The sequence below is a fragment of the Uloborus diversus genome, chromosome 6, assembly GCF_026930045.1.
Source record: "Uloborus diversus isolate 005 chromosome 6, Udiv.v.3.1, whole genome shotgun sequence".
In the NCBI taxonomy this organism is placed as follows: Eukaryota; Metazoa; Arthropoda; class Arachnida; order Araneae; family Uloboridae; genus Uloborus; species Uloborus diversus.
The window spans coordinates 36,135,434-36,148,881 of NC_072736.1; the positions used below are offsets into that span (position 1 = coordinate 36,135,434).

The 13,448-nt window shown below is 31.8% G+C and overlaps 1 protein-coding gene across 1 annotated transcript in view; it reads right to left on the reverse strand.

Annotated features, from left to right (window-relative positions):
• Positions 1-13,448, reverse strand: part of LOC129224339 (elongation factor-like GTPase 1) — a 328,060-nt gene that overhangs the window by 313,242 nt on the left and 1,370 nt on the right. The window contains exons 2-4 of the mRNA XM_054858780.1: positions 8,429-8,496; positions 3,094-3,178; positions 2,280-2,413 (exon numbers count right to left, since the gene is read on the reverse strand). Of these exons, the coding sequence (XP_054714755.1) occupies positions 2,280-2,413; positions 3,094-3,178; positions 8,429-8,496 (287 nt within the window). The remainder of the gene's footprint in view (positions 1-2,279; positions 2,414-3,093; positions 3,179-8,428; positions 8,497-13,448) is intronic.

Below are 13,448 nucleotides of genomic sequence, written 5' to 3' on the forward strand. Positions count from 1 at the left end.
ATTTTTAAAAAATTAAGTTTTAATGTTTTATTAAAAATTTTCATGTAGTTTTGTTAAAAATAGATCATAGATCTTGTAATTAAATACCTATTCCGAAATATTAATTTTAACCAATGCATGGGGCCTTTTTCATTGAAAGTCGTAGGTGTACGAACACTTTTGGGAGCCACTGTATATACTTTGTGTCTAATATTTTAAAATTCTACAATGTTTCTTATGATTCAAGTAGAATAAATAAAGCAGTACATTTTCATAACAAAGAATGAGATTAAAGAAATTTTTAAGATTACTTCATGATTTTATGCTACAGAGACTTTTCATTATGTAACAGTTACATGCATAATTATGTGCAATCAGTGGTGTCCCATACGATCCCTCCATATATGCTATATACTCACAAACATCTTTTAGACATATAGCATGTACCCTCAAGCTTCATAAATTTTTATATTCTGACATACTATGTATATGATCACATACACAAATTGTGCGAAATGAGTTACTGGGAGTATATCCTAAGAAAAATTGATGGGAACATCACTGTTTGCAATACTGCTAAAAGAATGCTTGTCATCAAAATAGGTATTAACATGTGAATGTGAGTTCATAGTTTCTCACAAGCATTCCTCAAGCATACATATTTACCAGGGCTCGTTCGTTCAAGCATTTTGCTCGAATGATTTTTTTAAAAAATTCTGAAACAATTCCACTCGGTTAAAAGAAAGCTAATGTCTTAATGAAAATACCGTCGGCCCTGTTTAATCGGGTAATGGATAAACAAATATCCCATTTATACGAATAAAACCTCCCGGAACTGAATATTTCCCTATAGACGCGATGTTAAAGTTCACCACTTAATCCAATAATTTACCCGGATTGTCGAATTATATTGATCAGTTTTGCAAATATTTTTGTTGAGAAAACTTTTGAATAAATTCGAGATAAGTTTAGTAAAAAGTTATCGACATAAAAATGTAAAACAATATTTTTCACCATCAATGGGCGAGAAAAACATTTTTATTCCATCACTAGTGGCACCTGCACCGCTTTGCTCATAATAGAAAAATTAAAAGGTCTTTTGGTTCGCCTGTATATTTACAAATAATGTATGGTGAATTTTCTCACCAATTGGCTTGTACCCACGTTACAGTTCCATGTTATGATAATTTCGTATCTCGCCAATTAGCTTGTGCCCATGTTACGGTTCCACGTTATGATAATTTCGTAATTTATCATAGTTTTTTTCTTAAAATTGGAATAGAAAAAGAACCACATCGAATTTTTCGAAAAATCGCTCCGAGGTGCACACCCCCATGCTACAAACTAACTTTGCCAAATTTCATGAAAATCGGCCCAACGGTCTAGGCGCTATGCGCGTCACAGACATCCTACAGACAGAGAGACTTTCAGCTTTATTATTAGTAAAGAAAACATCCTCCCTATTCTATTATAATTTCTTTTGCCATTGTCATTGCAAAAAAAAAAAAAAAAACAATAAATAGCACAGTCGATAATTAATCTAAACAATACATAGAAATACACACATCTCAGATGATAATAAAATGAAAAATATGAAATATAAAACACTGCAGAAGAGAAAGGAAAAAAAAGAAACTAAAAAAAAGTTCCCACAAGACATTGAGCAAACAATCAACTCTTACAGAATTTTTAAAAAATAATCTACTGAAAAAAGATGCAAAAACAAAGATTTCATAACCAAGTTATAAGTTACTTTTTATGATTTTCATACACACTTTATACTAATTATTAAACTATTTTCTTGCTGACAGCTTATTTCAAAAACTTTTTACTAATAACATTAATTTATTTTCTTTATACAGCTAGTGATTTATTATTTTTCTGTTTTAAGGCAAATGTTGTTAATTTAGAAGGATAAAGAAAATTTCCCTGATTAATCAAATAATACTTTTTTGCATGAAATACACCACCAGCTCAGTCAATCCAGCCGAGGACTGCAGTTTCGTGCTTATTAGCACTCATCAGCCCAGCATAGGAAGTGACTGAACTGAAGGTGGAAAACTTTCCACCTCCACCTTCCACCAAAACTGCAGTCCTCGGCTGGAATGACTGAGCTGGCGGTGTATTTCATGTATTTCGGCCTTAGTCCTGGCTATAGGGCGGAAGCTTACTGAAAATACTTTTTTGGGCCGATCATATTTGATTAAGCGGGTCTGACAGTATTTCAATAAAAACTTGTGTTACAATAAAAAGTAAGTACACACTTTCTGGAAAAGGACACAAATCAAATTAACACTCACCTGGGGGCAGATTCCTTCAACAACATCAATAAGTACAATAGCTCCATCACACAATCTAACAGCTGTACAAACTTCTCCAGCAAAGTCGGCATGTCCAGGAGAATCAATGAGATTAATTAAAAAATGCTCTTCATCTAAAAAAAGTTCCAATAAACAAATAATCAAATAAAATAAAAACTTATGAATTACTAGCATACAGAGAAAACAAAATTAAAAAAAAAACAAGTATTTTAAAAATTAAAATATCAATAATCACCAGTCCCCCCTTTTACACAAACAAGAAAATTTGTTACACATTCTGAATTTTTATTTTAAATTTAGTTTAGTTTTACTTGTGTACCTTTTGTTTATGTGATTGAGTTCATTGTTACGTTTTTATCTCAAATATAGAACATCAATTTCAAAAAACGTAGTACAGAAACACAATTAATTATACAATTTGCAACACCATTTCTGTTGTGCCTAAAAATGACAGTAAAAAGTACACAATAGTTCCATTTTTAGATTGATTTTTTTTTCAAGGAAAAAAAATATAAATCAGTTAAACAATGTGAGAAAAACTTCAAACAAAAATAAATGCGATAATCAGGCCCGGATCTATAAATTTTGGCCCCCCCCCCCTTGCAACAAAATCTGCAGGGCTTTTCCCCAGAGACCAGCAGTGTATATTTGCACCGCTAATAAGTCTTAGTGCTGTTTTTTTTTTTCAACTTCTTGGGCCGTTGGGCCCTTTAAGGACGTGCAGGTACGCAGATCTGGGCCTGAGGATAATTAAGTGTTTTCAAAGGTATTTCTAATTTCCAAGATACTGCACCTTTTTGAAAATGAACAGCAACAGAACTTGACTTCATAGTAATGCCTCTTTCTTGTTCATCTTTCCGACTGTCCATGTATCGAAGCTTGATGAAAAAAAAAAAAAGATCAATAAAGGAAACATAAACAATTTTTAAAATAAATAAAGAAATAACAAAAGACTTCAAGCCATTAAACTTTTGTTTTAAATCACAACCTATTGTATATACTGTAACTCATTGACAGGTTTTTAGTTTTCTTCAAAATGAAAATTTGTGATGAATGAAAGAACAACATTTTCAATATTTTTTCATCCATTCTGTACAATACTTCTATTCAATCCTTCTCAATTTTATTTGACATCCAAACAGTCTAACCTGTTTAAATCATTACATTTTAAGATGATTACTTAATGTCAGTAATGTCTAATATTTCAAATAAATTAGTAAAGCCTTTTTTAAATACTATATTGATAAACAGCAACTGAGACATGCAGTTGACACTGGTTATTTCATTCTCATTCATGGGAGGTGCATTATAAGCAAATATCATCATTAAAATGCAGTTCATAAAGTGAATGAGCAAGGCAAATAATCATATTGGCTAGGATTGATAGTTAAAACCAGGGCTGCGGAGTTGGATGAAAAATTTCCGACTCCGATTCCTGGATTTTGAAACGTCCGAGTCCGGCTTTTTTATTTATTTATTTTTTCAATTCTCCCCTCATGGGAAGGTGGAAAAACCCCTAAACAGATATTGAAAAATTAATTCCTTTTTGTGAAATTTTAGTGTGGAATTTTATTATAAACCTAAGATGCATAGAAGTTAGAAATTCAATTTGAAAATCAAACTATCCAATAGTTGCGATTTTAAAAGTGAGATTACTTAAAAATCTCATTTTTAAAAAATGAAAAGTGAAAAGGATTAATTTGCTAGTGAGAGTTATTTTCTTATAGTAGTAGGCCTTTTTAAACATCTAATCAAATTCAAACTAATTAGTAGTCAGTTTTTTTTTTTTTTTAAATGCAAGGAGAGTCAGTGAAAATTAATGAAAAAAAAAACCTCGAGTCGGATTCAGTGTGTTTTCAAACGACTCTGACTCCTTTACTCCAAAACCAATTCGACTCCGACTCCGCAGCCCTGGTTAAAACATAAATTTTACGATTTTGTTAAAATAAAGTAAAAAAAGGAAAACAAATTATGGTTGCTTATTTGTTTAGAATTTTTTTTATACATTTGCTTTTTTTTGTTTCTTGATTAAATCATATTAAAAACATGTTTCACATCATAGTCAATTTTCGAACAGTCCCTGAATGAATAATCAACATGAAATTTAATTAGCCACACAATCTTTTTATAGTACTTACAGATTATAGCTACTGTATTCACAATATTGGGTGATTTGAGAGAAACTTGCAGGTTATGTTGTAACTTTTATGTTGATGACAATACGTTATTATAAAGTTTTGTTTTGATGGTACTGAGAACAAGTTTTCTCTAATCAGGAATAACTGCTGGACAGAGGATGGTCATGCATCTTCTTTGGCTTTTAGTTTAATTGCTTATAGTATTTGTGTGAATTTTGCAGTGACAAAGGAAAGCATAAGGGAGCAAAAAGCTTTTTCCATAAAGGTTAAATATATTTGGCAATTGAAAAGCGACAAAAAACAATCCTCAATTTGCAAGGAGTTTTTAAATTTACTACAGCCCCACTATCATAGCTGCCAACTTAAAAAATTTTACAATGTATGCGGTGGCTATTTCTAAGCTTTTTTAACCATTATAAAGAAAAGTATTAAAATTTAAAGTATTGTAACATTTTCAAATCCTTACCTTCACTTGATCTGTGCTTTTATAAGCAAAAAATAAATAAATAAATTTAAAAATAAGTAAATAAATAAACTTTCATTTCTTTGAACTTAAACTTTTAAAAGTTGCTAACTTTGCAGATTTCAAAAATTGTATATCAACACAACTTGTTTGAAACAATAGTTTTTCTGTAAGTTCCTAGAGATTAAAATGTTTTCCATGCTGTTATCCAATAAAACAAAGTGTGCAGTTCTCGTACAAATCTGCCATAAGACCGTACGATCCTACAAATCGTCTGAAAATGTTACACTGTACGACTAAATCGTACAAGTTGGCAGCTATGCACTACTATCTGTAAAGATCACAATTCTAAAGCCGCTGTCAATGTTTTGAGCAGTGGCATAGCTAGGGAGGGGCGGAGGGGGCGGCCTTTTTTGGGAGGTAATTTTACAGTTTAAATGCGAAAAATTTTAACACTTTTTCCAATAACTAAATCATGCTTTTGATCTTTTTCTGGAGTCAAAAAAAAGGGTCTTTGAATTCTAAGGTTGTGTTACGACTATGATAGTGAAATTACTCAAATACAAAACATGTCAGGGGCGGATACAGAAAAATCTTTTGGAGGGAGTCCGGGAAATGGAATAGCATTCCCCCCCCCACATACGATGTTTCTTTTAAAAAAAATCCTTTATTTTTAAATGTCTTTTTTTTTGATATTTTTTAGGATCCCTTCAGGCTAGTAAACTACTTATAAGTACATAAATATTATGCACTAATATACTTTGAATGTGGACGTAAAAAATCTTTAACGTTTCAAGCCAATTAAATACTACACCAAATATAATGTCATCTAGATGCTATACAATGAGCAGTTTTTATAAGGAACATTGTCTTAATGATTATAACTCAAGGGAAAGGTTATTCAATAAACCCATACCTCATTTGACTTTTTATAAATTATTTTATATTTTAACTATAAAATATTATTTAATTAAGAAAATCATAGCTGTTAAATATATAAGTTTTATTGAAGAATTCAGGACTCTTTTTTTATGAATTTCAAAGCAATGGCTGACTTGTTTTTGAAGCTACAATACAGTTGAGACCTGCCGTTTCCAGTAATATCATGGTTTTCCCAAGAAATTACCATATGATTTCTTTCATTTTGCATTTTTAATAAGCTGAAAAAGAAATCAATTATTTCGCAAATAGCTTCCTGGATCAAAATAACTCTTTTAGGCACCCCTACACATTTTCTGAAAAATGTTAATTATTGATTACATCAAAGAAGTATTAATGGACGAATCGCAATATTACGTTCCCTTGAATTCAAAACCAGTGAGTTGAATGTATAAATGTATTCTGCCACTATGGGTCGCTGACTCCAGTATTACTTCTTTAGCAAACAAAATGCTTTTTTTGGCGTATTTCAAGTAAAAATGCTTTTATTCAAAATATGCTCTGTGTGTTTTATGTTCTTTTAATTAACTACGCAAAAAAAAGCTATATATAAGTCAATTAAAAATAATGAATAAAATAGTTTAATAAATTCATCCTTTGGGGAGGGGGGGATGCACGGGCCCCCTAAAAATCCGCTACTGAAACATGTGTTGTTCCTTGCGGACATCTTAGCATTATATTGTTTTTATTTTCTTTTCTCTTTGTCTGAAACTACACACTGAGGGCGGTGTCACATTTTTCGGGAAGAGCAACCGAACTTTCCTATCCCATAATGTCACCAAACAGCCCAAAAGTGCAGTTTTAGGCCTTCAGTCTCGAAACATTTCCAAAGGATAATGCCTATCCCATCCTTTCCATCTCCTTTTTTAGCCTAATATCGTGTTTTTAAAATTTCTGAGGACAGTCCAACAAATTCCTGAGGTTGGGCAAGACTCTTCCTGTAACGTGATTAAAGATAGTCTAATATTTGTATCAAGGACATCAACTTCGAACTTTAAAATCCCCATCGCATTCAATGCCTCCAAAAATAGCTTAAAAAGTTGGGTTTTTTAAACTTAACTTTCAGAAAAATTCTAAGGTAGGGAGCCCAAATGTGGATGAAATCTCCTAAGGTCATCACAGTTGGCTCAAATTTCTTTTTTTAGAAATTTATTTCTGAGGGAAGACCGCAAAGCCTTCTTTTTTCAGTGATGAAGAGCTTAAAATGAACAAGTTTTTAAAAAGTTTTCGGGTGGAAAATCCACCTCCGAACTCTCTCTCATGACGTTGTCCGCCAAACAACGGCTAAAGTCGCGTTTTTAGGACGTCATTTTCAAAAAGTTTCATAGGAAAACCATCTGACATCCCAAAATTTTTGGAAATAGTTGTAAACTTGTGCCGTCAAATATAGCCCAATATTGCGTTTTTGAAACTTCGCCATCGAAAATTTTTTAGAAAGATCCCGAACGTTCCCTGTTCTCTTTAACTTCATCAAAGATAGACTAAAATTGATTTTAAGTTTGAAAATATTTTGGGAGGAAAGTCCAGTCTTCGTTGGAGTAATGGGAGGCCCTTACACCACTAGATACAGCCTACATTTACGTATTTTTCAGTTCAGTTGTAAAGCTTTCCAGATAGCGCCGCTGAACCTTCCCCAACACCTTCACGCATTTAAAGATAGCCTAAAATTGCTTTTTTAAGACTTCAATTTTGGCACATTTCCTTGAGAAGTCCCAACCTTCTAACGTCACCAAAGAAAGCATAAAACTGATTTTTGAAAGAAAGACAAAAAAACCTACAGGGAGCTCAAAGTCTTTTTTCTACCAAAAATTGCTTAAAATTCCGAATTTTGACTTAACTTATGGAATTTTTCGATGGGGCTCTGAATTCCTTTTTTTTTTATTTTTCTGCAAAAAAAAAGGAAAACTTTAATTTTCTTCTTTGTTAAAATCTTATTAAAAAAACTTTTGACTCTCTAATGTATTAACTATTTCCCATCAAAAGGGCGGCCAGTTGAGGAACCGCCCCGGGCGGCAGAAAGCGCAGCTACGTCACTGGTTTTGAGTATATTTTTTGTGACGAAAAACTATATATACATGTTGCATATTTGTTCACAATAGTTGATAGAAAAATTGACAAAATGTTTACAAAATCCAAAGGATTGTAACAAAGAACAAACATGATTTTTTGATTCAAAGGATAAATTAAGAAAAACAAAAATTTTGGTTTATTACTGAGTATTATAGTAAATATTATCTTTTTTAACTTCTAATGTAAATATCATGCAATGAAAAGGTTCGTTATAGGCATGTATTAGCAAGTAAGGACTTTTCCACCCGAAAAATCGCTCGTAGCAAATCTTCGGCTCTTACGCTGGTCATTGGGAGCTGGATAGTATATTTATGTATGGGATAAAACAGCATTAATATTCAGTAAAACCAAACTCTCTGAAGGAAAGCAAATTAAACAAATTAATTATGGGGAAAACAAAAAGCATGTGTTAACAGTTTGATCCTATCTTTAAGTAAAATTTATAGGTTATAAACAGTAAAGACACTAAAATGCTGAATAAATACTTGATGACATTTTTGATATCAACAAGACGTTACCTTCCCAGCCATTTTCTGTGATATGATTCCATTACTAGCCAAAACACTATCAGCAAGTGTAGTTTTGCCTGAAAAATGAAACTTTTTTACTATGTTATCATTTACACCAGTTTAAAGCACAGTTGAACTTCATAAATACAAAATGTCGAACATCCATGAATTAGTTCGTTTCAGCCATTACTCATAACAACTGTGAATGAGTGATACAGTAAAAAAACGAGATATTACTTACCTGTATCTAAAAAACATTACTACTAATACACGCATTTTAATCTAACTATTAGTGCATTCTGAAAAAATATCACTTATTTCTTAGAAATGAATGTTTTCGGAAAATATTGAAAAAGGAAAATGGTAATGATAATCACGGGATAGGTTGTAATCCACAACGGAAGATGAACTGTTTTATCTCCGAGTAAATTGTAATGCGCACAGGTAAACAAATGCATGGGCTTCATTTTCTATGCAAAATATTTAATATTTCCTTCTCAATATACAATGGGACTTCTACTATATAACAAAATGATGAATAATTTCTAAAAAGGAAAATACAGTATTCAACCATGAGCATTTTAAGTAAAGAAGTCAGAAGTTTTTATTTGTCTTAGCCAATACTTTCATATTAATGTTTTATTATATGTGAAATTTTTGATGTAGTTAACTAGCAAAGCAAGATTAACGAACAAAATGTTTGTTTCAGTCTGGATTTCGTATTAAAGGTGATCTTATAAAGAGAGTTCAATTGTATCTACACTGGTGGACAATTGCTAAGGATGGATTCCAATGGGCTATGTAGTGCGTAAAAAAGTATGTGCAATCCAATGCCAAGTGAAATAACTAATGCCAGAACTCTAGAATATTGTAATAACAATAATTTATTGTGCTCTGAAATCCAGAAGAAGTTGAAAAGCTTTTAAAGGACAAAATGGTCATTTTGGGCTGAATACGTAAAAGTGAATAAATGGTGGTTATAAAATAATTACCACCCACATATGTTAAAGCATAAGATGTCAATATGGGATATGCAAGCTTGTACGTATCATGTGAGGCTTTACAAAACACCATCCAGTAGCTGTGTGTGTGCGTTGGGGTAATTTGGTAATTTATCCCATTCTTCTTTCAGTCATGGATATTGATGTCCTTGCTTATTGGAGGGTGTTGTCGACCAGTTAGTCTGCTCCTTGAAGCATTCCAAATATTTTCAATATGATTCAGACTTATAGAACGTGCTGGTCATCCGATGGGTTGAATATTTTGAGTGATCTAGACACTCCTGGAAGGGGATTGTTAATGACAAGTTATGTTACCATCCAAGAAAACGAATTGATCACCCACAGCGCAACAGAACATGTGAACATGAGGCAGTAGAACAACATTAATGCATCAACAGCTGTCGTAGTCTTGTTTGAAATCACACTAGCGACGTACTGCCATTGATCATAATCTTACCCATACAATGACACAACTTGTAGGATACTAGTCCTTTTCTTTTATCTTTGCCGGCCTGTATGCTATACCACCCTCATGCCAGGTTAATTTCATCCACAACTAGACTTTAGACAGAACCTGTTTTCATCTGAGAGTAGTACACAAGTCCAATCCACTTCTCCCCAGTTGCAATACTGAAGACAACATTAAAAATGAGCAAAGCAACGACTTGTAGACAATAGGATGTACAGAACAAGTTGACGAGCGTATAGTCTTATTGCATTTAAACGTCTGGCTACAATTTTTTGGGATATTTGCTTGCTAGTAGCAACAGGAAACTGCTTTGTTACCTCAGTAGTTGTGTAAACCTGATTCCTTTTCGTTGCTAGCACTAAGTACCAATCTTCTGCTGACGTCGTATTGCGAACACGACCTCCCTTGTGACATTTGCTACACATTCCATAAGTTTGAAATGATATCCAAACTCTAGAAACAACCCTGTGGCTGACGACGAGCTCCCTGGCAACATTTAATTTTATCTGCCCTTCTTCAATGTTGCCAACCACACAACCACCCATAAAATCACCTAAGGGATGTCGGGAAGACATATCAAAAATTGCAAGTTCGTCAATTGATTCTTTCCTGTCAAACTTTGCTTTTGAACAACAATGGTTATCAGGCGCCCAATCTTTTATATCGCTTATCAGCGCTATCACGTGCCCAGCAACGTCGTGAGTCTAAAATTTGCATACTCACAAGATGTCTTACTGCGCCCCGAACTTATGCTAATTTCCATATTTCCTTGCTTTCCATTTTGTGGTTGCTAATGCTGCTATTGACATCCGTCTTTAGCAAATGTCCACCAGTGTATAAATGCAATGAACATAACACATAATATATATATCAGGGGTCTGGCCAGAGGATATTTGGGTCCGTTAACGGACCCTTCACAAAAATCCGATCAACCAAAACGGACCTTTCACAAAATCACGATCAAACAAAACGGACCTTTCACAAAATCTGGATCAACCAAAACGGACCCTTCACAAAATTCTGATAAACAAGATCGGATCTGTCACAAATTGTTTATTGAAAGAGCAAATCTGAAAGCAAAATAAAGCATATTTCTGTGAATAAACCAATAATTTTTGGAACCTTTTTTTTAAGTCAAATTAGAGGGATCAGCTTATACAAAATCGGCTAATTTTGAAAAAAAAAAAAAAAATCAGCACTCTTGGGATGCTCCTGCAAGCGATAAATAATTGCTACTGCCAAATAAATATAATGGTTGTTTGTTTTATTACAGCTAATTAAAAGCGGTGTTGTTGTAAACTTTTCTGAAAAGGCATTGGTAAGTACTTTTCTCCACTCATGATTTAATAAACAATAATAATATATATCTGTGAAATGAACTTAGAACTGCAAAGGGATAGTAAGGGTGAGGAAAAAATATGATCGCTTCAGATAGGGTTACCAACTTCAAAATTATCACCACTTAGCGTCTGGTGTTGAACCTTTATAATGACTTGATCAGAAAATAGTCTCATCATTTTGCCAGCTTGTCAATATTTGTGTTTTTACGGTGCAGTGCGATGTTTAATTGTTATTTTGGGAGAAAATTATATGGGTTTTGATTTTTCGATGCTAACAAGGATGATTAACTTTAAATAAACTCTTTTAATTACCGTTTTTTTTTTCTTTAGATGTCTACATTTTGAAAAATGCAATCTTTTAACATCCAATATGAGACTCATATTTTATTCTTTTTTCAAGCTAACTTCGCTTTATTAGGATTATTCAAATTAATGAAGAAAAGTCTCTTTATTTCTGTTAGAACTCTCATTTCAAGTTTTTAAAGCAAAATTCCATTTTCTGTTATGAGTCAAAAATTAAAATGCTGAATAGATGGTTTATTTTATTTTATTTTTTGGGCCAACTGTGTCCACAGATATTAATGATATGTTTATCATAGGACTCTAAAATGCAATTTTAAAATAATTTTATCAAAAATATTTCTTTTACAAGCCATTTTTATACTTTTGATGCCTTCACTTTGAGAATCGTGATCTCTTTGCATTCGCTATGGGAATCCGATTTTTCGAATTTTTGATGATTATTACGCTTTGTTAAGAGGTAAACAATTGAAATATCTTTTTATTTTTGTTAAAATCACTGAATTTATAAGTTTAAACGAAATTCTGTGCTTTTTAAGAGTGTCTTGGGTCAAAAAGATGAATGCTGAACCCTATTCTGAATTTTATTTTATTTATTTATATTTTTGTTACAATTAGTTTAAGTACTGTACAGAAATATATCTAGTATAATTTAACATAATGTAGAATGGTAAATAAATATTGATACTTGAAAGAGCGATGCCCCTCCCCCCCCCCCCCCCCGCCAAATATCAGAAAAAAAATCCAGAATGATTTTCTTGACGTAGAAGAGGAAAATATTCAACTTTAAGTTTAATTGATGAGTTTGTGCCATCTCTAAATTCTAAAATTTCGTTTTAACAAATTTTTTTTTTTTTTGCAAAATTTTTTGATTTTTCACAAAATTAATTCATTTTTCACAAAATTATTTGATTTTTCACAAAAAACGGACCCTGTGAAAAATCCTGGACAGACCCCTATATATATATATATATATATATATATATATATATATATTATATATATATATATATATATATATATATATATATATATATATATATATATATATATAAGGGTTTTTTTTTGTGAAAAATATGTTTGGAAGATTTTTCTTTAAAGTCTCCCTCCCCCATTTAAAGTTATATTTTAGAAATGCAAGGCATTCATTTCAAAAAGTATTAATATTTTTTGTGAGCAAATCATGGATGGATTTAACATTTTCCGTAGCAAAAGAATACTGCCACCGTAAACTAAAAAGTGAGGTAAATAATTTGCATTTTTAATAAATTCCATTCAGTTTCTTGTATGTTATTTCCTAGTGTATTATAAGTTATTATAAAATACAGCACAAGTGTTTTTCTTTACAACCTAAAAAAATATATTAAATAAATTAAATAAAGGAGGCTACTTTCTCATTAACCAACATCAATTTCCTAGCATCAGATCATAATTTTCAAAATTAGCTAAGATTGCAAACTATGTCAATGTTTATTTTGATGCACTGCTAATGAACTTTCTATCCAAACTACTTCAAACTTAATTATTTTTCTCTATTAATTAAGTGTGCAATTTCACAAGACATAAAAAATTGAAAACTCAAAGTACAAAAATTTTCACTCAATCTATTATTTCGAATCTGAATAGGTAAAAAATAAACAAATGAACAACAAATAAAGCAGCAGCACCTTTACACAAAAAAATTTTTTTAGCGGTTTGCAAAAAAATTAGAAAGAAAGAAAAAATAAAAGTTCACAAACAATTTTCATCAAAAATAAAATTTTTCGCAGAGCTTTATTTTAGGTGAAAAAAGCACTCCCAATTTCCTGTAGCTAGTAAATAAGTCAATAAATCTTCAGCTTCAAAATGCAAAAAAAAAAAAAAAAAAGCCTTCACAGTCATTATTTTACAATAAAGTCATCTGGATTTAGTCATTCACT